At 40.1% G+C, this 24,365-nt stretch overlaps 1 protein-coding gene and 3 long non-coding RNA genes across 14 annotated transcripts in view; all 4 read left to right on the top strand.

Annotated features, from left to right (window-relative positions):
• LOC131522347 (protein FAM133A-like) overlaps window positions 1-19,951 on the top strand; it is a 30,416-nt gene extending 10,465 nt beyond the window's left edge. For 5 of the 8 annotated variants that reach the window (XM_058747789.1, XM_058747792.1, XM_058747791.1 and 2 more), the window contains one exon: window positions 8,008-8,613. In XM_058747789.1, the coding sequence (XP_058603772.1) occupies window positions 8,008-8,279 (272 nt within the window). In that variant the 3' untranslated portion in view covers window positions 8,280-8,613. Of the gene's footprint in view, window positions 1-6; window positions 87-269; window positions 423-8,007; window positions 8,614-19,677; window positions 19,749-19,879 lie in introns of those variants that run through there. The other 3 variants (XR_009266508.1, XR_009266509.1, XR_009266510.1) reach the window with 2 other exon arrangements.
• Window positions 2,547-3,351, top strand: LOC131522350 (uncharacterized). Of its 2 annotated transcripts, XR_009266515.1 has the most exons (4): window positions 2,547-2,630; window positions 2,770-2,957; window positions 3,037-3,188; window positions 3,261-3,351. It is a non-coding gene; the product is annotated as an uncharacterized LOC131522350 (long non-coding RNA). The 2 variants fall into 2 exon arrangements; XR_009266514.1 differs by having other exon boundaries at window positions 3,037-3,346.
• Window positions 3,350-5,764, top strand: LOC131522349 (uncharacterized). 3 transcript variants are annotated; one of them, XR_009266511.1, is made up of 5 exons: window positions 3,350-3,436; window positions 3,528-3,590; window positions 3,761-4,308; window positions 4,448-4,500; window positions 4,601-5,764. It is a non-coding gene; the product is annotated as an uncharacterized LOC131522349 (long non-coding RNA). The 3 variants fall into 3 exon arrangements; XR_009266512.1 differs by having other exon boundaries at window positions 4,400-4,500; XR_009266513.1 differs by having other exon boundaries at window positions 4,379-4,500.
• Window positions 19,952-20,023: 72 nt separating the features above from the next.
• Window positions 20,024-22,787, top strand: LOC131522351 (uncharacterized). The gene is made up of 3 exons (XR_009266516.1): window positions 20,024-20,220; window positions 22,088-22,221; window positions 22,335-22,787. It is a non-coding gene; the product is annotated as an uncharacterized LOC131522351 (long non-coding RNA).
• Window positions 22,788-24,365: the final 1,578 nt, after the last annotated feature.

Genomic DNA, 24,365 nt, shown 5'->3' with positions numbered 1-24,365 from the left:
TTACAGATATGTGCTGTCCGGACATCCTCTCCAGTGTCCTCTAGAGCTATTTGATAGTTCAACGGACCAAGCTGCTTCAGGATACGGTAAGGCCCCTTCCATTTTGGTGCCAACTTTGCACTAAAGTTATGTTTTGCACTTGACTGTGGAAAGTTTCGCAGCCATACCCGGTCTTTGCATTTAAATGTTAATTCTCTCCTCTTTTTGTTATAGTTCCTCAGTTGTCTCATCTTGGCTTTTTCACTACTTTCTTTGGCTTGCATTTGCAGCTGATGGAGATGATGAACCACATCATAGGAAGCAGTGTCTGGAGTTAAATTACGGCCATGAAGCATTTTGTCCATTGGACCTTGGAGTTTTCTGCCAAGCTGGAGTTCTGCTGGGGATAGTGCAGTGGTTTCTTGGATGCCTGAATTCAGGGCGAATCGAACTCTGGTAAGAACTGGTCCCACTTCTTGTGGTTATCATCCACATAGGCTGACATCATATTTTTTAGAGTCCGATTCACTCTTTCAGTCATGTTGGTTTGTGGGTGGTATGCTGTAGTCAGTTTTCGGGTAATGCTCCAATTCTCACATAGTTCTCTGAACACAGCTGAGACAAACTGAACACCCCTGTCTGAGAGGATGAAATCTGGCACACCCCATCGTGTCAGAATCTCTTTTCTGAAGATGGAAGCAACATTCTGAGCCGTGGCCTGACGGATGGGAAACAGCTCAACCCATCGAGAAAAATAATCAACAAAAACTAGTAGGTATTCATTTTGATTTGAACTTCGTGGTAATGGGCCCATGATGTCAACTCCCAGCATTTGGTTTGGGCGAGTGGTAGTAATTTGCTGCAATTTTCCAACAGGTTTCTGATTTTCATTTTTTAATGTTTGACACTTTACACAAGCTCTGACATGACGTTTCACGTCAGCCCACATGCCTGGCCAAAACCACTTCCTGGAGTCGCTTGTACGTTTTGAAGATCCTCCATGGCCACTAAGTGGACTGGAGTGATAATGCTGCAGCAGAGGGCCGAAGACTACTGGGAACATACACTCGGTAGTGCAACTGGTTATTTGGGAGGTAGGTTTTCTGGTATAATTTGTCCTCAACAACTTCATATTGGTCCATCAAACTTGCATTGTTCTCTGCAACGGCTTGCAATAGCTTTGAAACCTCCGGGTCTTTGTGCTGTTCCTCCCACAGGACAACATCTGATAAAGACAAGTCTGGATCCTTGTGGCTGGTGTACAGACTGCAGCTTGAGGTTGGAGAAGACCTGGATAGTGCATCTGGGGCTACATTGAGTTTCCCTTTTCTGTACTCAATGATGAAATCGAATTTCTGCAGTCTTAGGACCCAACGGATGAGTCGACTGGTGGTTTTGGTGGAACCCATGACCCATTGCAAGGCGGAGTGGTCAGTGACAACTGTGAAGAGTTTGTGTTCGAGGTAATGTTGCCATTTTTCCAGGGCCCACACAACTGCCAGACATTCTTTTTCGGTTGTTGTATAGTTAAGTTCAGCTCCTGTCAAAGTTCTACTTGCATAAGCAATAACTTCCTCCCTTCCAGCATCCTTCCTTTGTGCCAAAATGGCACCCAAACCGGTGTCACTGGCATCAGTATAAACCATGAAGGGGAGATCAAGATTTGGATGGCCGAGGATGGGTGGCGAGGTGAGGCAAGCCTTCAACTGTTCAAATGATTGTTGACACTGAGCTGTCCATTGAAATCGATGTTCCTTCTTTTTCAGGGAATTAAGGGGTTCGGCTATTCTTGAGAAGTTCGGGACAAACCGATGATACCACCCCGCCAATCCGAGGAACCTTTGTACCTCCTTCAGGTTTCTAGGCACAGGGTAAGCGTGAATGGCTTCAGTTTTACATGGGTCTGCCGAGATGCCGTGAATGCTTACAACATGTCCTAGAAAAACGATTTCTTGAAGAAAGAACTGGCTCTTCTTCAAATTAATAGTTAGACCAGCAGTCTCCAATCTGTGAAGGACAGTCTGAAGGTCATGGAAGTGCTGGGTGATTGAAGGTGAGTGAATGATGATATCGTCTATATAGACGAAGCATAGTTTTCTCCTTAGTTCCCCAGGACTGTTTCCATAAGTCTCTGGAAAGTGGCAGGAGCATTTTTTAAACCAAACGGCATAACATTAAATTGATAGAGACCTGCAGGAGTGATGAAGGCAGTCTTGGCTTTGCTATTGGGGTCCATCGCTACCTGCCAATAACCACTATTAAGATCAATAGTGGAGAAAATGGCTGCGCCAGAAAGTGACTCAGGATTTCTGTGATGTTTGGAAGAGGGTAAGCATCACTTTCTGTTACAGAATTAACCTTTCTGTAGTCCACACAGAATCTAAGTTTGCCATCCTTTTTGGGTACCAAGACCACTGGTGAGGCCCAACCAGAGTGGGATGGTTCAACAATTCCTTGCTTCAACATTTCGTCAAGCTGTTCCTCCATGGCAAGTTGTTTAAGAGGGGACAAGCGGTATGGTTTTTGCTTAATGGGTACCTGATAAGTGGTATAAATGTGGTGTTGCAGAACATCAGTACGTCCAGTCCGGAGAGTACACACCCGAGGATTGCTTTCCAGGATGTGGAGCAACTGTTGTTTACCATCTGGAGGTAAATGAGCTTTATTCACTGCGGTTTTTAGTAACGTTGTTTCATCCATACTGTCAAGTTGTTGATTTAGCATTTGAGGGGACGGAGGTGGAATAGAACTTAATAGGAACAGATTCTGTGTTGTTTTTTTCTGTTGCAGGGGTTCCTGATGTGGACTCACCATTGGCACGCTGGCATTGCCTGGTTGAAAGGGGTACTCCTTTTCAGGTGTAAGCTTAAAAGAATATTTTTGATCAGTGACATTAAGCTGCATTCCACTGAAGAATATAAAATCCAACCCCAGGACTACAGCATAGGCGAGGGCTTGTGACGACAGAACAGTAGCAGGTATAGTGAAAGCTTGATCGTGGAGGTGTATGGTGGTATTCATCCAGCCTAAGGGAATCTCTGCTTCTCCATTTGCTAGGTAGAGAGGACCACTGGACCATGGATGGAGCTGATCGGGTGATGTGAGCTGTCTCATGAGACTTTCATGAATAAGTGTGTAGCTTGCACCAGTATCCACGATGGCTTTTCCAGTCCAGGCAGCAATATTGATGGGAACAACCAACTGCTGGGGTACTGTCATTGTTGCATTAGGGTTTGTGTAGGCTTTCTTGGTGGTAGATAGAGGCTTCTGCATTCTTGTAGCAGTCACAGAGTTGTTAGAAGACTGACCCCTTGTCTGAGGAGATGAATAGGGATGTTTGCTGCTGGTAAATTGGTGTGCAGTTGACTGAGGGACGGTGGAGGGTTATAGTGTGGACACTTGCCTGGCGGATGCTGTCCTCTGCATCTCCAACATTGAACTGGGATTTTCTCAGCAGGTCGGTTCGATGAGGGTCTTTGTAATGTGGTTGGATACTTAGGGCCCATTCGACCTTCATATCGAAGCTGTTGTTCATAATCTTTTTCCAGTTGGTGTCCCAACTTGACCAGTTCCTCCACAGTACACACTCGACTACGCAACTGGCTGGCAAGGTAAGGCTTGATGTTCTTAAGTATCATCTTTACAATTTCACCTTCAGTTAGATCTGTCTTCCATCTTTTACAAAGGGCTCTGTAGGAGAATGCAAAGTCTCTTATAGATTCTTTCTCACCCTGGATTTTCGTTCTAACTCGTTCAGCCAGTTCATCCTCATAATCTTCAGATAGGAACGCAGAAAGGAATGCAGCCTCAAACTCACTCCACGTGGATATGCTGGAACGTCTGACCTCCCACCAGTCACGAGCGGTTCCATGTAGGACAGTACGGAATGTGGCCAGGACATCCGCATCAGTGAGGGGATGAAGAGCCAAGAAATCCTGACATTTAGTTAAGTACAGGAGGGGGTCTGCATCGTCTGATGGCCTTCCAAAAGTGGGAAAGGTTAACTTGATATGATCACTTTTTACTACAGACGTGGGAAGAAGGGGTGAAGATTCAGCTGGCAAATTTGAAGTAATGGTGTTGCTGAGAATTTGTGGTGCCAATTTTTGTTGTTCTTCAATTTGATTGTTGATATCTTGAAATCCTTTCTCCAACTCATTTCTCAACTCCTTTACACATGTGGAAAACTTGTGGATTTGGGTGACACATTGCTGAAGTTCTGAAGTAATGTGATCCTGACTTGTTTGAAATGTATGTTGACCAGCTTTGATGTCCTGCTGGACTTCTGACTGGAGTTGATCTACCATGAAACGCATTTCCGACACCAAGGTAGATTCCACCTTTTGGAGTTCAGCTGTCATCATTTGCTTTATAGCTTTAGTCAACTTGTCCATTTCAGATTCCTCTTGTTGTTTGGTAGTGGTCAACAGAGTGAAGACTTGGCTTTTGTTATCCTCCACTTTTACAGCAAGGTCAGCGAGCTGATTTTTATGGTGGGAAGAAGTGGCTTTCATTTCTTGGGTAAGATCATCCACAATTTTTTCTTGCCTTTTCATGAAGTCAAATAGAATATCCCAGTTCCCTTTCACCTGAGCAGTGAACTGTTGAATTTCTTTTCCAGGAGTTGGGAGGACGTTGGGTAGGTCATGTTGTGCCACAGAAGAAGGAGTTCCACCTTCAGATGATGTGCAGAGTTGCATAGGTTCTGGCTGAAATGAAGCAGAGCCACCTAGAGGCATGGAGGCAAAGTGCACCTGAGACCGGGGATGGGGACTGCTGAATTGAGTTGGGGTGAAGTGGAAAGTGGGAAACTGAGGTAGAAGAATGGGTCTTGGCTGCACAGGTGGCCAGACGGGCGTCGCTATGTCTGGAGGAGGGTCAATTTCCACTGATGTGGAAGGGGAAGGAGGGATAGTAGCCATTTTGTTTTGGGTTTTTGTTGTGTTTGTGTGAGTGAAAGAAATGTAGAGTAGAAAATCAGTAAATATAAAATGTAAATCAGTAATAGTGTTTGGGTCAGTAATTTCTTGCACCACGTTTTCACTAAACAATATAAAACTTTTCACAAATGGTCAACCAATACTTTTCCCAATTTAATAACACTCCCGCAATCAAAAGCACAATTTCCAAAAGCAACATTTTTCCTTTATGGTTCAAAGTTTTAACCTTTAACAATTTACCATAAGGTCTCAATAATTCTCCAACAAACACAATTCACAAAAATAATGTTCAAGTTCACATACACAATTTTTTTTCAAGTCCCTGTTCGGGCGCCACTCTGTAACGGTGGGGGTCGCCCTGGCACAAATAAAATCTCTTTAAGTCTTTTTTCGGGCGCCAGCCAGGATTGATCCTGACAAAATTAAAGTAACCCAGGATAGCCAATAAAAAAAACCACCTGTTACAATATTAAGTCACAAAAAATAGTCAGAAGAAAAACTGTTCGAAATGGGAAGATTTATTCCACAATGTCCATGAAGAATCTTGGTTGAAAAATAAGTAACAGGAAAAAAAAACATTTCAGCCCTTTGTATCAATTCAAGGGTGAATTCGGGGAATTCCTCCGTGTAGTAATTGCGTCACACTATTTCACGTTTCCAACATGGCAGATTCACATCCACAGTCATTCATAAATTGTCCATAGAAAAAAAACAAAAAACATTAAATAAGCATTTTGTTCATTTCATTTGTTCATTTCATAATTAAGCAATAACATTAAACCACACTCTTAAAGCAACATTTAATCATTTACCAGTCATGGAAAACAAAAAAGAAACCCACCGAATGTGCGGGATGAATATCATGCGAGTGCGTGCGTGTGTAGAGAGTAAATGAGTGTGCGTAATGGTGGCGTAGAAATACTGACCAAGTTCACAGTCATGAGGGGAGCTGAAGCGTGTATCTAGTGGTCATCAGACACCAGGACAGGTGAATAAGCAGCCGTAACTTGTCTTCAGAACCACCTAACTAAATCCGGATAATCTTGAAGTGCAACGCTTTAAAAATCACGTGGGACTCCATAGCGCACCAGATAGCGTTCGCAGAAGGCAACAGTTCCTGACGCGGCCGTCTTTCCACCTACTTCACTCTCACACTGCAATCCTTACCGATGACGCAATCCTCCTGGGTAAGATCACTTCCTTATATCCTTTTTTCTTCCGCCATTAATTGAAACACTCCACCCCTAACCCGCAACGTAAAACGAAAGTAAACTGAAAAAATATTGTGGCCCAAAGTATTTTGCACTGCCACACTACTTTAGTAATTTCCATGAGTACAAATCTTAATTTTTAAGCAACAGTTTGGACAGGACCCTTTTCTATTCTAACATGGCAATGTCTCTGTGTATAAGGCAAGGTTCAATTGATTGATTTAGTCAGTTTGGAAGAACTTGACTGGTCTGCAGAAAGCCAAGTCCTAATCCAAGCTGAACACCTCTGGTCTGACTTTAAATGCAGACCTTGAGCCTAAAACTCATCACTAAACACCAATGACTTTATATACACTATATGGACAAACGTATTGGGACGCCCCCTTCTTTAGAACAGAAAAGGGCACTTCCAAAACTGAGGCAACAAAGATGGAAACATAATTCATTTATTTAAAAATTGTATTTCCATCTCTGTTGCAACAGTTTTCGAACTGTCTAAAATGACTGTACCCATATGTACAAGTCATTGGTGTTTGGTAAAGAGTTTTTGGCTCAAGGTCTGCATTTAAAGTCACACCAGAGGTGCTCAGCTTGGATTAGGACTTGGCTTTCTGCAAACCAATCAAGTTCTTCCACACTGACTCAATCAATCATCTGTTTTTGAACCTTGCCTTGTGCACAGAGGCATCGTCATGTTAGAATAGAAAAGGTCCTGTCCAAACTGTTGCTCGAGACCCTGCCCCTTTGAGGTCCGACGGTAAAGTGCCCTTGCGGTCCAGTTCCCCTAGTCTGCGATTTCTGCCGAGAGTAGGGGTGTTCGATATGACGATTTTTGATCGTGGACTATAAAAATGTCTCCACGATTTGCTTTTTTGAAGAAATATCGTAGTATCGTACTTCCGCGCGCATTCTATCAGCTGCAGTTCACCCTAAAATTGTAATTCTGTCATTATTTACTCACTCACATGTTGTCCCAAACCTGTATTAATTTCTTTCTTGTGCTGAACACAAAAGAAGATATTTTGAAGAATGTGGGTAACCAAACAGTTGCTGGTTCACATTGACTTTAACAGTAGGGGAAAAAAAATACTATGGAAGTCACTGTAGACCAGCAACTGTTTGGTTTTCCACATTCTTCAAAATAGCATTTATTTTCAGCAGAAGAAACTCGTTCAGGTTTAAAACAACTTTTGAGTGAGTAAATGAAGGTATAAAAATCAAACACTAGCCTATTTTAATTTTGGGGTGAATCATTCCTTTAATGTTAATAAAACACCAAACACAAAGAGAAAAATCACTCACTACTCTTGACTGAAAAACTTTAATACAGTTGCTTTAATAGGAATCAATCTATATAGTGTTTTATTTTTATATTTGTTCATTCAATTTCTTGAATGCTCCAGCTAAATGCACCTATTGTAGACTACCTGAAAATAAAACACTGTTTATTTTATTTGTATATTATGTGTATCTTTGCTCACATTTTTTAATAACAAAGATAAAATAATGACAACGATTGTTATCTTCACCCACTTTGGCCTAAATATTCGCCATACTTTTTTATATTTTGTTACCTTGAAAGGCTTTGTTTTTATAGTAGGGAAATTAGTTTGGCTGTAATGCTCAAACAGCTTGCAAAATAGAAAATCCAACATGACAAAGAATTGTGATAATATTGTGAATCGTGATATTTCTAAAAAAAAAGTTTTGATATTTTTGCCATATCGCCCACCCCTAGCTGAGGGGGACGAAACCCATAAAACACCCCCATTTTGCCCCTTCCCCTCCGGAGGTCTGTGCACGCCACTGCCTGCAACTATGACAGCACAAAAGACACAACAATCGTTGGTGATTTATTCGCATTGTTTTCTTTTCAGTTGCCTCAATCTCATATGTGGTGAAAAGATATCGACGGGTCCTCAAACTTGTGCAAAGAGGCTTCAGGATGACCACGGCTTTCAAGAAAGCTCACGTTTCAAGAAATGCTGTGAAAGACACGGCAGCAATCGCAGAGATTTACATAGCAGACAAAAGTGTCCTAGACCAGTTCAAGGGTAAATACACACTTTTGAAACTAGCACAACTTTGTCAGAAAACAATAGTTGGTGAACTGGCAGAAAAGATCATTGAAATGAAAAACAACAAATAGCTCATCCCCTTTTCTGCCAAGAAAGACTGACTATAGATAACAGGATGTTAACTAGATAAGTTGAAGTAGATTATTGTTAATTAGGTAAGTTTTATTTTTCAGAATTTGAAATGGTGGTGGCTGTTGTTCAAGTTGGTTTTTCCCTATGCCACACCTCCAATAAGACAACATGGTAAAGCCATATGTGCAACAATGTAAAGACATATGTGCAGCATGTTTCTCTCTCTCTCTCTCTCTCTTTTTTTTCTCAGTGTAGTTTTTTTCATATAATGTTAATTCATGTAAAGTTTGCCACATATAATCAGACTGTTTAGATCTGATACCCTAGTGAACAATGGGTTGTATAAATATATTGTTAATAAAATCATTTTCTCTAATGTCCTGTCTATAGTGTTTATTCTATAGTACTGCATCGTCTGGTATTGACTTCTCATTTCAAATGGTAGATATGTTGCAAATAATTAATGGATGACTGTATGTGTTCTGTTGATAGTTTATAGACTTTCTACTGTTATCAACTGTTTTTCACTTTAATTGGATGGTCCTAAAATATATCTACAAATGTTTAGTTGAGAATGCCTACTAATAGTCTGCTGATCCTAAACTTTAGATTAGTTGAAAAGCAACAGATATGCAACTAATCTTTAGTTGACTATCAACAGATATTAAACTAGTGATTTTGATAAAAACGAGGTGTTAAATATTTATTAATCTGATAAGTTTGAGACTCTTGATTAAGGATGATGTAATATGGTCTTGATCATAAGTTGACATGACTGTAGACTTTCAACTGACACATTGATTTTGAGTAGTTGGTAGACAACTTAGAAGATGGTAACACAATCTACAGAAAGGTGGCTGACTATTGGTTAACAATCTGTTGCGAAAAACATATAGACAGTCAACAGGCACTTTTTGTAAAATCTATAGATTAGAATTTGAAATGCATCTTAAAATCTACTGGCAGTTGAATGTGTGTTACTTGTCTGTTGAAACAATGTTGTTGAATGTCAATTGATTCACTGTTGACATACTACTAAATGACTACTGATAACTAGTATAGTCTCAACAGATGGACTATCAAAATAAAGTGTTACCGATTGATCTCCTCTACTGGATGAAATCGTGTTCTTCTTGTGAGGGAAATCCTGCCATTACTCGGCGCGTCTTCTTCCAGAAACGAACAGTAGCAGTGATGAATCTCCTCACTCTTTGTTTGTGTGCATGTCCCACGTGGCTATTTACATATGAACGGTGCGAGCCGCGAGGGGGCAGGATTTCATTAGAAATAATGAGTCAGACAGGAAAGACTGATCATCGTGTTGGTTTCATACGGATTACTTCATCACAGAATGTTTGTTTTCGATAAGACTTGCTTCATTTAAATGTAGACACTTCAAGCTTTCTGTAGATATAACTCCCATGTCTGTGTGCTGAGTATTTGCTGAGTTACAGTTCATTTTAGTGACGCGTTTCTAAAAGCAGTTCGCGGAGACGGAGAAGACAGAGAGCGCACCCTGTTTGTTTTCTTATTTTGCCAAAAGCATAAAGTTGTATTGTTATTGTGAGTGTACACAAATAAAAGTAGACACTTAACAGTTTCGATTGATGTATAACACTTATTTGTGTGACCAAAATCAACAGAGTATTTTTAGTGTCTTTTGCACTGATCTTAAAAAAAACGAGTTGGTATCGGCGATACAGCCGACCCCAGAGAGTTAAAGTAATGTAACTGATTACTTTTTGATGACTTTTCTAAATTTCTAATGTTTTCAACTGTTAATCATTTTCAAACATGTAAAGCAGACAGGGTTAACCTCACAGTAGTACTCAACACTGATTACTGGCAGACTTTCGAAATCTTTCATCACTTGAATTAATATTATAATATTTTAATTTTAAGGGAGACATTGGATGCCAAATATCTTCATTTGCATATATATATATGTGTCTTGGCAGTGTATGGACACAACCACCATACAATGATAAAAATTTTAAAATGATAAGGCCTTATATTTTTTTTTAAATCCCCAAAAACCTAAACAGTCTCAATTATCAAGCCATTTTGATTTTGGAGTGAATAACCAGTGCTCTCTTCCACTTTCAGTACCATGATTGAGGTGAGACCCTTGAGCAAGGCATCGAATCCCCAACTCCACCCCGGGCACCACAGCAATATTATACAATAATCCTACAGACCTTAATGTGTATCAGTCACTCCTCTCTTCCTTCTCTGCTAATGTCTCCACTGCTAAAAGGACATACTATCATAACAAAATTAACAATTCGTCAAAAACACTTTTTTTTTCAACCTTCGCGTCATATAACGTCACATAAGGGAGTTGTCTGCCGCGCTCTGATGGTATTCAGTGGGAGCGGGCGCGAGTCAGTGTGTTTTCGAGAGTTATTTTTATTTCAATTTATCATCATCATGGTAAATTGTGTTTGTGGAGGTAACACTAACTCCAGCCTGTCAGGACATCGAGTCCACAGATTTCCTAACAAGAAATAGAACGGTATCTTCCGGGCCTCGCTGCGTTTGTGCAGCTGAAGAGACGGGACTTCACTGATGCATCTGCTTCGAGAAACGCGGTGCTGTGTAGCTTAACGATCACTTTACACCGGAGGATTATCATCCCGGCGATATGAGTTCCACATGGGATGCCGAAGCAAGAGCCTAGTGAGACTCAGTGCGGTTTCTTCGGTGCGCACAGCACCTTCATCGGGTCCGCCTGTGTTCGGCTGCCGGCGGTAGACACCTGCTCCTCTTTCCAGAGGATCAACAATATGAGGCTGTTGGCGTGTATCTAGCACAGCATTCACGATTTAACACACGTTAACAACGCATTAGTGTGATACCCAGACTGAAAGATTGTTAAATGTTTTTAAATGTGTCAGATTATGATGTAAACTTCATAAACAAGTTTTTATACAGTAAAACAATTTGTGATTGTGATTATTTTTTATTGTGACCAAAATGGGGCCATTCAAAATCTTTATAAATTCCTCCTTCCTTTATAAGGTCTTCTAATGGCTGACAGTTATTGCTTGATGTGCCTGCACAGAACACCACAGGCCTAGCGGACAACTTGCCTGTATGCTGTCTATATTTATTTTGTTATACCAATAGGATCAAAAAGTGTTATTTACTGGTAGTCCTGACCTAAATATAGGCAACTTGTAATTGAGAAACAAAATTATTCAGATAGTTTAAATATTCAAATCTTTAATTTACTATATATTTATACATACAAATATTCAGCTCAGATTAATAATTGATCTCTGCCCTAAACATACATGTGTCTGCTGGCCTGGAGAGGTCCATGCTCCTGTCTGAAGTGCATATAGGCTATCTGTAGCACATATTATGGGTTCAGACAGCAAGCCTCTAAGCCCGGGTGCAGAGTCAGACACTGCACATCAAGTGTGGGGGTCACATTCTCCTCTAAGACCCGGTATGCATCCAACTCCCTGCAGCACTGACTTTCCTCAGCTGTGACCATGGCCTCGCATTTCCCACACAAGCACATATGAATCAAAAACGTGTTTATCTCCCTCTCTCCTGCAGTGATGAGAAACCACTATATCACGTAACGTTAGTGTCGGATATTAACGAGTGTGACACGCCTGATCAACGCTTGTTAGTTTCTGTTACTGGTAAGTATCAATACTCATAGATGATCAATACTAGCTTTGCTATTGCCTGATTAATACATATCGTTAGTTAAGGTGTGTGTATATCTGTAAGCTGACTGGTCTCTCACCAAGACACCTGTCCTGTTCTCCTCACACATCAACTCAATCCGTCTCCTCTGACCGTTGTTCTGTCTAATTCTGACCTGTCGCGGCTCTCTTGGCCGCATAGCAGGCTCATAATTTTATCTGTGGTCCGTCATACGAGTTTAACTAAACATTTAAAATTTCCACAGCGTCCGAACTGTCATTGCGATCCATTGTTTTCCTATGATTGAAATGGACCGCTCTCCCTTTTGATACGTCACTTCCGGTTTTGGCGGTTTTCAGATGCGGAAGTAAAATTATCTCACAAAAAACGACTCCAGAAGCCTTAATAGCGTATTTTAAAGTTTATTTTAAAGAAAATCTAGTTCCTACATTATTTTTCTATACATTGACTCACTGGGGTCTCTAACCTGCAATATGCCCTTTAAAACATTTCCATCGCTCCTTTGTTCTCCTCCTCCCCTTCCTTCATCAACTCTAACAGCTGACGACTTTGCCACGTTCTTCATTAATAAAATTAAAACCATCAGTGTACAATTTTCCACACCACAATCTGTCAAGCACATCTTACCAGCAAACATACACTCGTTAACATCCTTCTCTTCACTCTCTGAGGCAGAAGTCTCCAAATTCATCCGATCTAAACATCCTACTACTTCTCCGCTTGATCCTATTCCATCTCATCTCCTTCAAGCCATTTCTCCTGCAGTTGTACCTGCACTCACTCACATCATTAACACATCCCTTCACACTGGTGTTTTTCCCTCAGCATTTAGACAGGCTTGTATAACCCAACTACTTAAGAAATCAACCCTTAACCCATCTCTAGGACTCACACAGAACAACCTCCTCGACAGGAACCAGTCTGGTTTCAGAAGTGGACATTCAACCGAGACTGCCTTTCTCTCAGTTGTTGAAGCCCTAAGACTTGCAAGAGCGGATTCCAAATGTTCAGTACTTATCTTGCAGGATCTGTCCGCTGCTTTTGACACGGTTAACCACCAGATCCTCCTGTCAACCCTACTGGTAAAGGGCATCTCAGGAACCGCATTCCAGTGGTTTGAGTCTTACCTCTCAGATAGGTCCTACAAGGTATCTTGGAGTGGTGAGTTATCCAAGTCGCAACTACTGGGGTGCCTCAGAGCTCAGTTCTTGGTCCACTTCTCTTCTCTGTCTACATGGCATCACTAGGTTCTGTCATTCAGAAACATGGCTTTTCATATCACTGCTATCCTGATGACACTCAACTCTACCTCTCATTCCATCCTGATGATCCGACGATAGCTGCTCGCTTCTCAGCTTGTCTAACAGACATTTCCTGCTGGATGAAGGACCATCACCTTCAACTCAACCTTGCCAAGACAGAACTGCTTGTGGTTCCATCAAACCCATCGTTTCATCACAATTTCACCATCCAGTTAGGCACATCAACCATAACTCCTTCAAAAACAGCCAGAAACCTTGGAGTTATGATTGATGATCAGCTAACTTTCTCAGATCACATTGCTAAAACTGCCCGGTCCTGCAGATTTGCTTTATTCAACATCAAGAAGATCAGTCCCTTTCTCTCGGAACATGCTTCACAACTCCTTGTTCAAGCTCTTGTTCAGTCCAGGCTGGACTATTGCAATGCTCTCTTGGCAGGTCTTCCAGCCAGTTCTATCAAACCTTTACAATTAATCCAGAACGCGGCAGCAAAATTAATTTTTAATGAGCCAAAAAGGATGCACGTCACACCCCTGTTTATCAGTTTGCACTGGCTACCAATAGCTGCTTGCATAAAATTCAAGGCATTAACATTTGCCTACAAAACCACCACTGGCTCTTCACCCCTTCACCTAAATTCATTACTTCAGACTTATGTGCCCTTTAGAAGCTTATGTTCTGCAAGTGAATGTCGCTTTATTGTGCCATCCCAAAGAAGCACAAAATCACTTTCACGGACTTTTAAATGTTCCCTCCTGGTGGAATGACCTGACCAACTCAATCTGAGCAGCTGAGACCTTAGCCATCTTCAAGAATCGGCTAAAAACACATCTCTTCCATTATTCTATCTATTTGTTTTCTTTTCTTTTATTATACAATTAACAAAAGCAAAAAAGGCCTCTAACATTAGGTTGCTCTATTCTTTTTCTATTCTATCTGTTTTCTTTTTATTTATTATATAATAATAATAAAAAACTTGCTACATGTACTGCGTTAAGCTAACTGAGACTTGTTAGAGCACTTGTATATCATTGCTCTTTTTTTAATTTTGATTGCTTCCATTGTCCTCATTTGTAAGTCGCTTTGGATAAAAGTGTATCTTAAATGACTTAATGTGTGTGTATGTATGTATGCATGTATGTATATATATATAAAAATAAAAAAGCGGAAGTCGTGGCCTAATGGTTAGAGATTCGGACTCGTAATCCAAAGGTTGCGAGTTCGATTCTCGGGTCGGCAGGAACTGTAGGTAGGGGGAGTGAATGTTCAGCGCTCTCTCCACCCTCAATACCATGACTGAGGTGCCCTTGAGCAAGGCACCGAACCCCCAACTGCTCCCCAGGTGCCGCAGCATAAATGGCTGCCCACTGCTCCGGGTGTGTGTTCACAGTGTGTGTGTGTTCACTGCTGTGTGTGCACGTTGGATGGGTTAAATGCAGAGCACAAATTCCGAGTATGGGTCACCATACTTGGCCGTATGTCACTTTACTTTCACTTTCATATATATATACACTAAACTAAATTATAAATGCAACACTTTTGTTTTTGCCCCCATTTTTCATTAGCTGAACTCAAAGATCTAAGACTTTTTCTATGTATCCAAAAGGCCTGTTTCTCTCAAATATTGTTCACAAATCTGTCAAAATCTGTGTTAGTGAGCACTTCTCCTTTGCCGAGATAATCCATCCACCTCACAGGTGTGGCATATCAAGATGCTGATTAGACAGCATGATTGTTGCACAGGTGTGCCTTAGGCTTAGGCCACAATAAAAGGCCACTCTAAAATGTGCAGTTTTATCACACAGCACAATGCCACAGATGTCGCAAGTTTTGAGGGAGCGTGCAATTGGCATGCTGACTGCAGGATTGTCCACCAAAGCTGTTGCCCGTGAATTGAATGTTCATTTCTCTACCGTAAGCTGTCTCCAAAGGCGTTTCAGAGAATTTGGCAGTACATCTAACCGTCCTCACAACCGCAGACCACGTGTAACCACACCAGCCCAGGACCTCCAAATCCAGCATCTTCACCTCCAAGATCGTCTGAGACTAGCCACCGGACAGCTGCTGCAACAATCGGTTTTCATAACCAAAGAATTTCTGCATAAACTGTCAGAAACCGTCTCAGGGAAGCTCATCTGCATGCTCGTCGTCCTCATCGGGGTCTCGACCTGACTGCAGTTTGTCGTCTTAACTGACATGAGTGGTCAAATGCTCACATTTGATGGTGTCTGGCACTTTGGAGAGGTGTTCTCTTCACGGATTAATCCCGGTTTTCACTGTACAGGGCAGATGGCAGACAGCAAGCGGTTTGCTGATGTCAACGTTGTGGATCGAGTGGCCCATGGTGGCGGTGGGGTTATGGTATGGGCAGGCGTATGTTATGGGCAACGAACACAGGTGCATTTTATTGATGGCATTTTGAATGCACAGAGATACCGTGACAAGATCCTGAGGCCCATTGTTGTGCCATTCATCCACGACCATCACCTCATGTTGCAGCATGATAATGCACGGCCCCATGTTGCAAGGATCTGTACACAATTCCTGGAAGCTGAAAACATCCCAGTTCTTGCATGGCCAGCATACTCCCGGACATGTCACCCATTGAGCATGTTTGGGATGCTCTGGATCGGCGTATACGACAGTGTGTTCCAGTTCCTGCCAATATCCAACAACTTCGCACAGCCATTGAAGAAGAGTGGACCAACATTCCACAATCAACAACCTGATCAACTCTATGCGAAAGAGATGTGTTGCACTGCGTGAGGAAAATGGTGGTCACGCCAGATACTGACTGGTTTTCGGACCCCCCCAATACAGTAAAATGCACATTTTAGAGTGGCCTTTTATTGTGGCCAGCCTAAGGCACACCTGTGCAACAATAATGCTGTCTAATCAGCATCTTGATATGCCACACCTGTGTATCTCGGCAAAGGAGAAGTGCTCACTAACACAGATTTGTGAACAATATTTGAGAGAAATAGGCCTTTTGTGTACATAGAAAAAGTCAGATCTTTGAGTTCAGCTCGTGAAAAATGGGGGCAAAAACAAAAGTGTTGCGTTTATGATTTGGTTCAGTGCATATATATGTGTGTGTGTGTGTGTGTATATATATATATATATATACATATGTATAAATGTGTCTGCCTAATAATATTTCCAATATTGCGACGCACCCGACGAATTTGGAATTCTGCCTGGTGACTTGTGTACTTTAATCTCCTCAGCTATTCCCTCCAAGACTTATGGAGGAAGCTTACTATATATATATATATATATATATATATATATTTATTTGCAGCTCATTCAAAGAACCCTGAGAATGGATGCACTGAGAGTTCTGCAGTGTACAACCCACAATTTGAGGACAGTCAAAAAAAGATCAACAACTGTTTATACAGTAGAAGTTGTAGCCATAAAACTAGGCTTGCAGTGGGAAGAACAAAATAATACATATAATTGTAGTAGTTGCATCCGATAGTTTGACTGCTCTCACATGTATTAGATCTGGGAAGTCATGCAGATATATACATTTCATAATACAGGTTTGAATGTATCATTTATTTGGATTCCTGCACATGTAGGTGTGAAAGGAAATGAAGTGGGTTTATTAGCCAGTCTCTTAAATCTCAAATAGTAGATTTACAGATTGTATTAAGTAAAGTTGAGGCTAAAAACCATAATTTAAAGTTCATACTCAAAATATATGGCAGTAATAGTGGGATATTAATGACACAGGATGGCAGCTTTATAATATTCAAAACACAGTGTTGGTGTTGGAAGAGGGATGGGTAAAAATTGAAGTAAAGCCTGATCATCACTCGTCTCAAAATAGGACATACAGGACTCAATAAAGACACGTCATTAAATAAGTAGAAACAGAAATAATGTTCACATTGTAATGAACCATAATCTGTTCAGCATGTGAATAATGAATTGTCATGCATATGAAAATGAAAGAATAGAATTAAAAGTAGTATTTGAAAAATTTAAATTAAACTTCACTTTAGAAAATATACTTGGAGCAGCAGTGAGGAAAACATATGCACAGTTATGGCTCGTTTCCAAGGAGCGGTACGGTACAGTACAGTACGTATCGGTACGGGTAACCCTGATCAGGCTTGCGTTTCCACTGTCAATAGTACCCTTACTTGGTAGGCGTGGTGTATGCCGGAAAATAGCGATCGACGATAAAGCGCGACAAGAAGCACAAATCTGCCTCTTTTTGTTAAACGTCAGTTTTAATGAACAATAATAGCCATTATAAAAGTACAAGTACAAAGTATAAGAGGCTTATATAAGAGGAAATAAAGACAAAAGCAAACAATTCAGTCAAATGTATGCTACAGGTCAGCGCTGTTCTACGGTAAAGGTCAAAATAAATATACAGGTGCTGGTCATATAATTAGAATATCAAAAAAAAAGTTGATTTATTTCACTAATTCAGTGAAATAAATCAACTTTTTTTTTTGATATTCTAATTATATGACCAGCACCTGTATAGTTATAAGTTAAACATAACTTTGTGCTCAGCCAAAACGATATGAAAAGGAACAAATAATAGATTCATGAGACCACGAATGCCTGTTAAATATAGCCTACCCAAAACAAATTGTATCTCATGTTTAATCACTATAGAGACATCAGAGCCAGCGGCAATGGCTGCTCTATGTGGATACATGAGCAATGAGCGCCCGGTGATTGCATGGAGCTCCGAAATCGGCATAGCAAATTTTCAAATGCAGGCTCTCTTTATAAATAAACCACAGATTTGAGTTTTAACCAATTACATTCTCGCCTGAAAAACTCTTAAAACTACATTTCATGACAATAACAGTATATTTAGAAAATTATGCAGGTTTTTGGGCAATGACGTTTCACAAGTCCACAAGAACAGACAAGAACGCATATTGAGAAATGGCTATTGTCTGTGTGAAAATATAAAATACACTGTTATATTTTTGTGTTTGCACACTCTGATGTAAATAAGCCCAACACTCACGGACAGCAGAGCGAAACGAGTGAAGGAGAAGCTTTATCCCCTTGTATCATGCAAAAGTGACGATTCTAGTCAACCAATTAACGTTCTGCAGTGACTTTAGCTGCACCCTTTTGGTACCCTTTGCTGTGCCAAGTACCCCAAAATTGTCCAAAAGAAACAGAGGGTCTGGTGTCCTCGTCGTGCTGCGGGGCTTGTGAAGGAGGGCAGTGTTCTGGAAGGGAGGGTCCAGGTAAGGGGCGGAGTCCGGCAGCCGCACGCGCTCCCGCTCGGGTCCGGGGCACGAGGAGTGGCGGCTTCATTCAAGCGGCGGCTCTTCCTCCGGCGGGACTTGTACGGCCCGGCATCCTGGCCCGACGACCGTCCACGGGTGCGGCTTCTTCCGGACCGCGGGTTCGGCGGCTCATGTCTCCGGTGGCGCGGAAGTCCCTCTACGCTCCTTCCTGGACCCACGAGGACACCAGCGTGCATGCACGGGGGAAGAGACCGGTCTCTCGACGAGAGGCGCGCTTGGCATTTAAACAGTGGCGGTGATGAGGCTTCATTCAGTTCAGCTGTGCCTCATCACACGCCGCCAGCCCTCGCTGTTTCCACGGCCCTCCTCTCTCACACACCCACTCCCGTCGGGAGCCTGGTGAAGAGCGGCGAATAAGGGACGGGGTAGTGATGACAATAAGGGGGAGGGCAACCGACTCGTCACAATATATACATTCTATTTATTTATTTTTTTTTCTTTGTTTTTTTTTTCTGCCAAACTCTTGATCCACACTCCAGTCCAGCAGCACCTATAAGTTGGTTTACCATCCTCCAAAAATGTTGAAGAAAAAGATGGATTGTCACAAAATCAGTGGCTGCGTCCGAAATGGCATACACGAGTGTTTACAAATGGATTACAAACCAAAAACACCAGCACTCATGTTAAAATTGTAGTTGGTGAACTACAGTAGAGCAAACTGTTGAATTGTTTATAATGTAAATTTTAAACAGTATAGTATATTTGTGATTTTGGGGTAAAAACTGGTTTTTATTATGCATAGCAAACAGGGGAGCTCCAGTAAGCACACGTACGTCTCCCAAGTGGATTTACATAAACCATATACATCTTTAAAGACTATTACTAAATGTCTAAACATGTGACAGGAAAATGTTCTAAAAGAATTGCAGATGAGCACACCTAATAGACATGAAATAGACATCTGAGTGAGTGATGTATTTATGCTGTCATAGAACACTGATTTAGATAAATGTAAGCAATATAAATAAATAAATCTACATAAATGAACTAAACACGAGTTATCTATTTCATTTTTTCCATTAGTATTGTTGATAAACTGAGGAATATTTGTGTTGGATAAAAAGCAACTTAACACATCAGCATCTACCTCAACATGTAAATATAGTATTGAGCACATGAATCACAGAGGTAACTTAAATCTTGTCTGGATGTCACAGGGACAGGGACACATGTGTACTTATCCACTTGAGAGTGACTGATGAAGAAATGCTGCCATCAAAGGCTTTCAGTGAGTACACTACAGACATCAACAAACCATCTTTTTAAAATTTTAAGTTGTAGTTTATTTGAATTATTGTAATTTCAAACAGAGTTATTACAGCACTTTTCTGATTCCTGATTTCTGTGCCTTTGCTGCAGAGCATATGTGGTGGAGCAGGACCTGCAAGACAAGGTGACGGCAGCCTTTGTGGAAAAGGAAAACCTGAAACAAAAATATTAAGTAATCTTTTTTTTTTTTTACTTTTAATACAGAAATCAAATTACATTTGCATTACATGCTGACAAAATGGCTGCATTGGTATTATATTTGTGCAGTTTTGTAGAATCTGAACTGTACACAGACTGCTGTGTGCAGTGAGGATGGAAATCCACAGCAGCATCCTGGAAATGGTCTAGTGCCATGGATGAGACCCTCCATGACTCCACCTGTCCTTACTGCCTCATTTGGGCTGGATGTTACTGTGGCCTCTTCGTCATCAGTGAGCCCAGAGCCAGCGAGAGCATCTAGAGCAGGGCTATTCAGTTAACTTCATTTGAGGGCCGGATTATCGAATTGACCTTTTGAAGGGGGCCAAGGGGGTGGGGGCCTGTCCCGATCTTTTTCTGGGGGGCCTATAAAATTGGAAATTTAATTTAAATGCATATTCAGCAGTACAATTAACTAATATTACCAACAGCAACATCTATAAAAAGGTTAACATTAGTGTTGTCTGCCAATCAATTAAAAAAATAAATGACACATTTTTTAATTAATTAAAAAAAAGGGGACTAAACACATATTAATATATTTGTGTTGTCATATTTTCACACTGAACTTCCAAATTAATATACAAACAACATAAAGATGGTATATTTTAAATGTGTTTAATGGCATCTTTTTACTAGCCTATTATTAATGAAGTATCATTGATACAAATAATGTTACTGTTACTCTATTAAATCCATTTGTTCCTTTAATTTTAGCCATTAATTATATCCATTTAATATTACAGTATAATTGAAATGTTATGATATTTTTAACCTTTAATAGGCTTAGAAAAACATTACAACTTTTATAAGTAAACATAAAACAATCTTCACATCAACTATAAATTGTATGCATAAGCTATATTGATTATTCTTTATTCAAGCTACAAAAGTTAATCAGCAAGCAGATTTTTCTTTAGTTCTTTGATTTCCATCAATCACAGACTGCAGCAGGCTTCACTTTAAAAGCAGCGCTGTTTCTTTAATAAAACCTGATGCACATGACGTGGATGTGACGCATATCCAATTTTCTCCCAACTTTTTACGGTCATTTAGGATTTTATAACTGATTTAAGACTGTGTTTATGAGGTAACTCGCCAAAACCACGTATTTTTACATCATTGTGTGTGGTTTTGTCCATTGAAGCGCTGGTGCGCTTGTCTGAAGCGGCTCAGTTTATGAGCTCAGCCAAACACGCAGATTTTCAAACTACTTCCTGCTTTGATAAAAATATTCGTCCAGTGTCGGCGCTATTTCTCGCCAGAAGTTATATAAGTTATATAAGATAACACTGTCTTTAAACTTGTTTAAACTAACGTTAGGATTGTGGATATCTCCTAACTCCCTCACATAAGCGCTTGTCAACGCTGCCATCTATTGATGTTGCGGTCTCCGGTAGATTATTGTTATTGCGTCTCAGTCTCCCTTTTCTTTTTGGCTGGCCCGGGCCAGTGTTGCCACCTTGTGGACAAACTAATTAGTACAAGAACAATTCAAGGCAAATGTGCGACCTGCATACTCTTCCTCGGGCCGGATGAAGATGATTGGCGGGCCGGATTGGGCCCGCGAGCCGCCAATTGAATAGCCCTGATCTAGAGAAAAGCCAAAAGACATCGAGGATGTGATTTTGGTCAAGTTTGTTCTTCTGGTTTCTGTTCATACAATGGAGCCCGACTTTTAGATGATTCAAAAGCGTTATCACATAATGTTATAAAGCTTCTGAAAGACACGCTCTATTGACTCATGTTGTATGAACAGAAACCGGCAATCAACAGGACAAACTTGACCAAAATCACCTTTTGTGTTCAGATTAAAAAAAAAAAAAAAAGGTAAATAATGACTGAATTTATGTTTGGAAGAACTAACCCTTTAAGCCCCCTAATAGAAATGGTATGAAATATATTCATGCATTTATATTAGTAGTACTAGTACTACATAGTAGCTACTACTTTGGAGAAATAAGAAATAATCAACTTTATTGAGAATTTGTCCCTGAGACACTTACAGTGTTTTACAAAATGTTTTACTAAAATCACATTTACATTTATGCATTTGGCAGACACTTTTATCCAAAGTGACTTACAGTGCTCTTATTACAGGGACTCGTAATCACCCTGCAGCAACCTGGAAAAAAGAGTCTTGCTGAAGGACACACTGGTGGTGAGGACTGCGGAGATCGAAGCAGTAACCTTTTGCTTACCAGTTCAGAGGGTTTGCCCACTACACCGCGACAGTAATAAAGCTATAGCAAAAATTAGCATGTAATTGTAAACATATGACATGAAATTTGGCAAGAAATGGAATGCTGACAACATTAATTGTATTATTGTATAATCTGTTTTACAGGTAGTTGTGCTCATGGAGAGCAGGCACAAAAATGTTTGGAGCAGACACAGCTGCAGCCATATTGACCCGCACATGTTCTCCCACTCTTGCCTGAGGGCTGTGTGGTACAGAGGGCATCTTCATAGTCTTCCTCATCCTCTTTGTGGACTCTGGCAACGATAGCCTCAATGTCCATTTTCCATCCATGATCAGATTCCAGTCTTATTGAAGCAATGAGGGTTGTGATGGATGGCAGAGACAGGTGAAGGTGGGCATGGTGGTCAGCTGCTTCATCAGAATAAAGCTGCACAATTGGCACAGCTGTGTTGAGATGGCAGTAGTATGTGGGGTTCACCATCTGAAAATACATCATTGTTAGAACAATACGTTTTTGAATAAAGCTTTGTTTCATGTGTTGACTTGTATATGTATGTTTTTGTGATTGTTACTTTTATTCATTCTTTTACTCATTTATTCATGTTTCCTGTTTTCAGTAAATAAAATATAATTAATTCATTATCGTATGCATTAATTCACTGCTTTACTGAAAATGTATTCACTTTGGCTGCATTTGTCCAGTGTGTAGTCATGCATAGCTATGTCATAGCTTGTTTTACTAAAACAATTTTCAGTAAATAAATAAATAAATAAACAAATAAATAAATAACTTTAATTTAATAAATTAATTTAAATTAATAAATATATTATTAATATAGTTAATTATTGGTCTGCATTTATCATTATTATTGTAGTGTTGGGGTGAGAGCTAGTAATGCATTCTGGGGTAATCATCTTTAAGTTACATTTTTCGAGTATAAAATCAAGTCTTCTGCAAATCTTTGAGCAGCTGCCCGATGTCTCCTTTGTGCAGACATTGCAAACATTGTAAAGGCTGAGGAAAACCGTACTAAGTAGGGTTGTCGAGTTACTGATGCTATGAGGTGTTAGTGCACATGTTGCTCTTATCTTTTTTTTTTTATTGCACAACTTATAATTACATACAAGATGGTTCAACCATAATGAACAACCATAATTACAAAAAATAAATAAATAAATAAAACATAGGATATTATATACACAGGAGAAATAAAAAAAGCACAATCACATGTCAGTCCTCTGTCGTGTGTGTAATGTGTTCCCGCCTCTTGTTTCCTTATTTGGTTTGCTACCTGTCCTTGTTGAGTGTGATTGTCTGTTATTCAGTTCAGCTGTGTTTGTCTAATTATCAGTAATTATCATGTGTATTTAGTTCATGCCTGTTCAGTTAGTTTTCATCTGGTCTACTCGTTATTCCCGGTGTTACTGTGTGTCTGCCCTGCCCTGCCCTGCCCTGCCTGTTTTGGATTCATTAAAGACTGTATTTTGAGTTATCCTCATCGAGCTCGTTCCTCCCTGCTGTGTGCACCTTGACATCACAAGGTTAAAGATCTTTGAATAATCATAATATTCATATAATCATAATGCATCAACAACAGCATTTATTGTTGTTTTTGTTATTTATATGCCTGAGGGAGGAAAAAAGAGAGTTAAATTCAACAAGAAAAAAGAGGAAAAACAAAGGAGATTTAAGTCAGTTTTGCTTGTGGATGAACAATTTTGCACATAAAATAAAGAAATAAACAAAATATTCAAGAGATAATGATTTTGGGTTTTTCGTAATAAAAATAAACATCCTTTTGCCTACAACTGTGGGTCATATTAGTAGAGTAAAAATATAAATACTTAAATCATCCCAAAATGTATTGGTTATATATTACAATCACAAAATAAAAGGGCAGCTGTTTCTTCAACAGGACCACAAAATTAGCTAATTTCTTCAGCATCAAAATATTTACAGATTTAAACCTGAATTAAACCTGTCGCTTGTATCTTTTAAGTTGTTGCACTTGTTATTATGCCGCAAGTCACATGATAACATCAGCATGGTGGATAAAGTCCGGATCGCATTCATACTTAACGAGATTTGGCTGTAGAGTATGTACTCTTTTAGCGCTCGTTAAATAAGTACTTATTGAAATTAATGTAGGGTTTAATATGTAAATAATTTAATTT

Source organism: Onychostoma macrolepis, chromosome 16 (genome assembly GCF_012432095.1).
Source record: "Onychostoma macrolepis isolate SWU-2019 chromosome 16, ASM1243209v1, whole genome shotgun sequence".
Lineage (NCBI taxonomy): Eukaryota > Metazoa > Chordata > Actinopteri > Cypriniformes > Cyprinidae > Onychostoma > Onychostoma macrolepis.
This window is presented reverse-complemented; position numbering and strand designations above follow the sequence as displayed.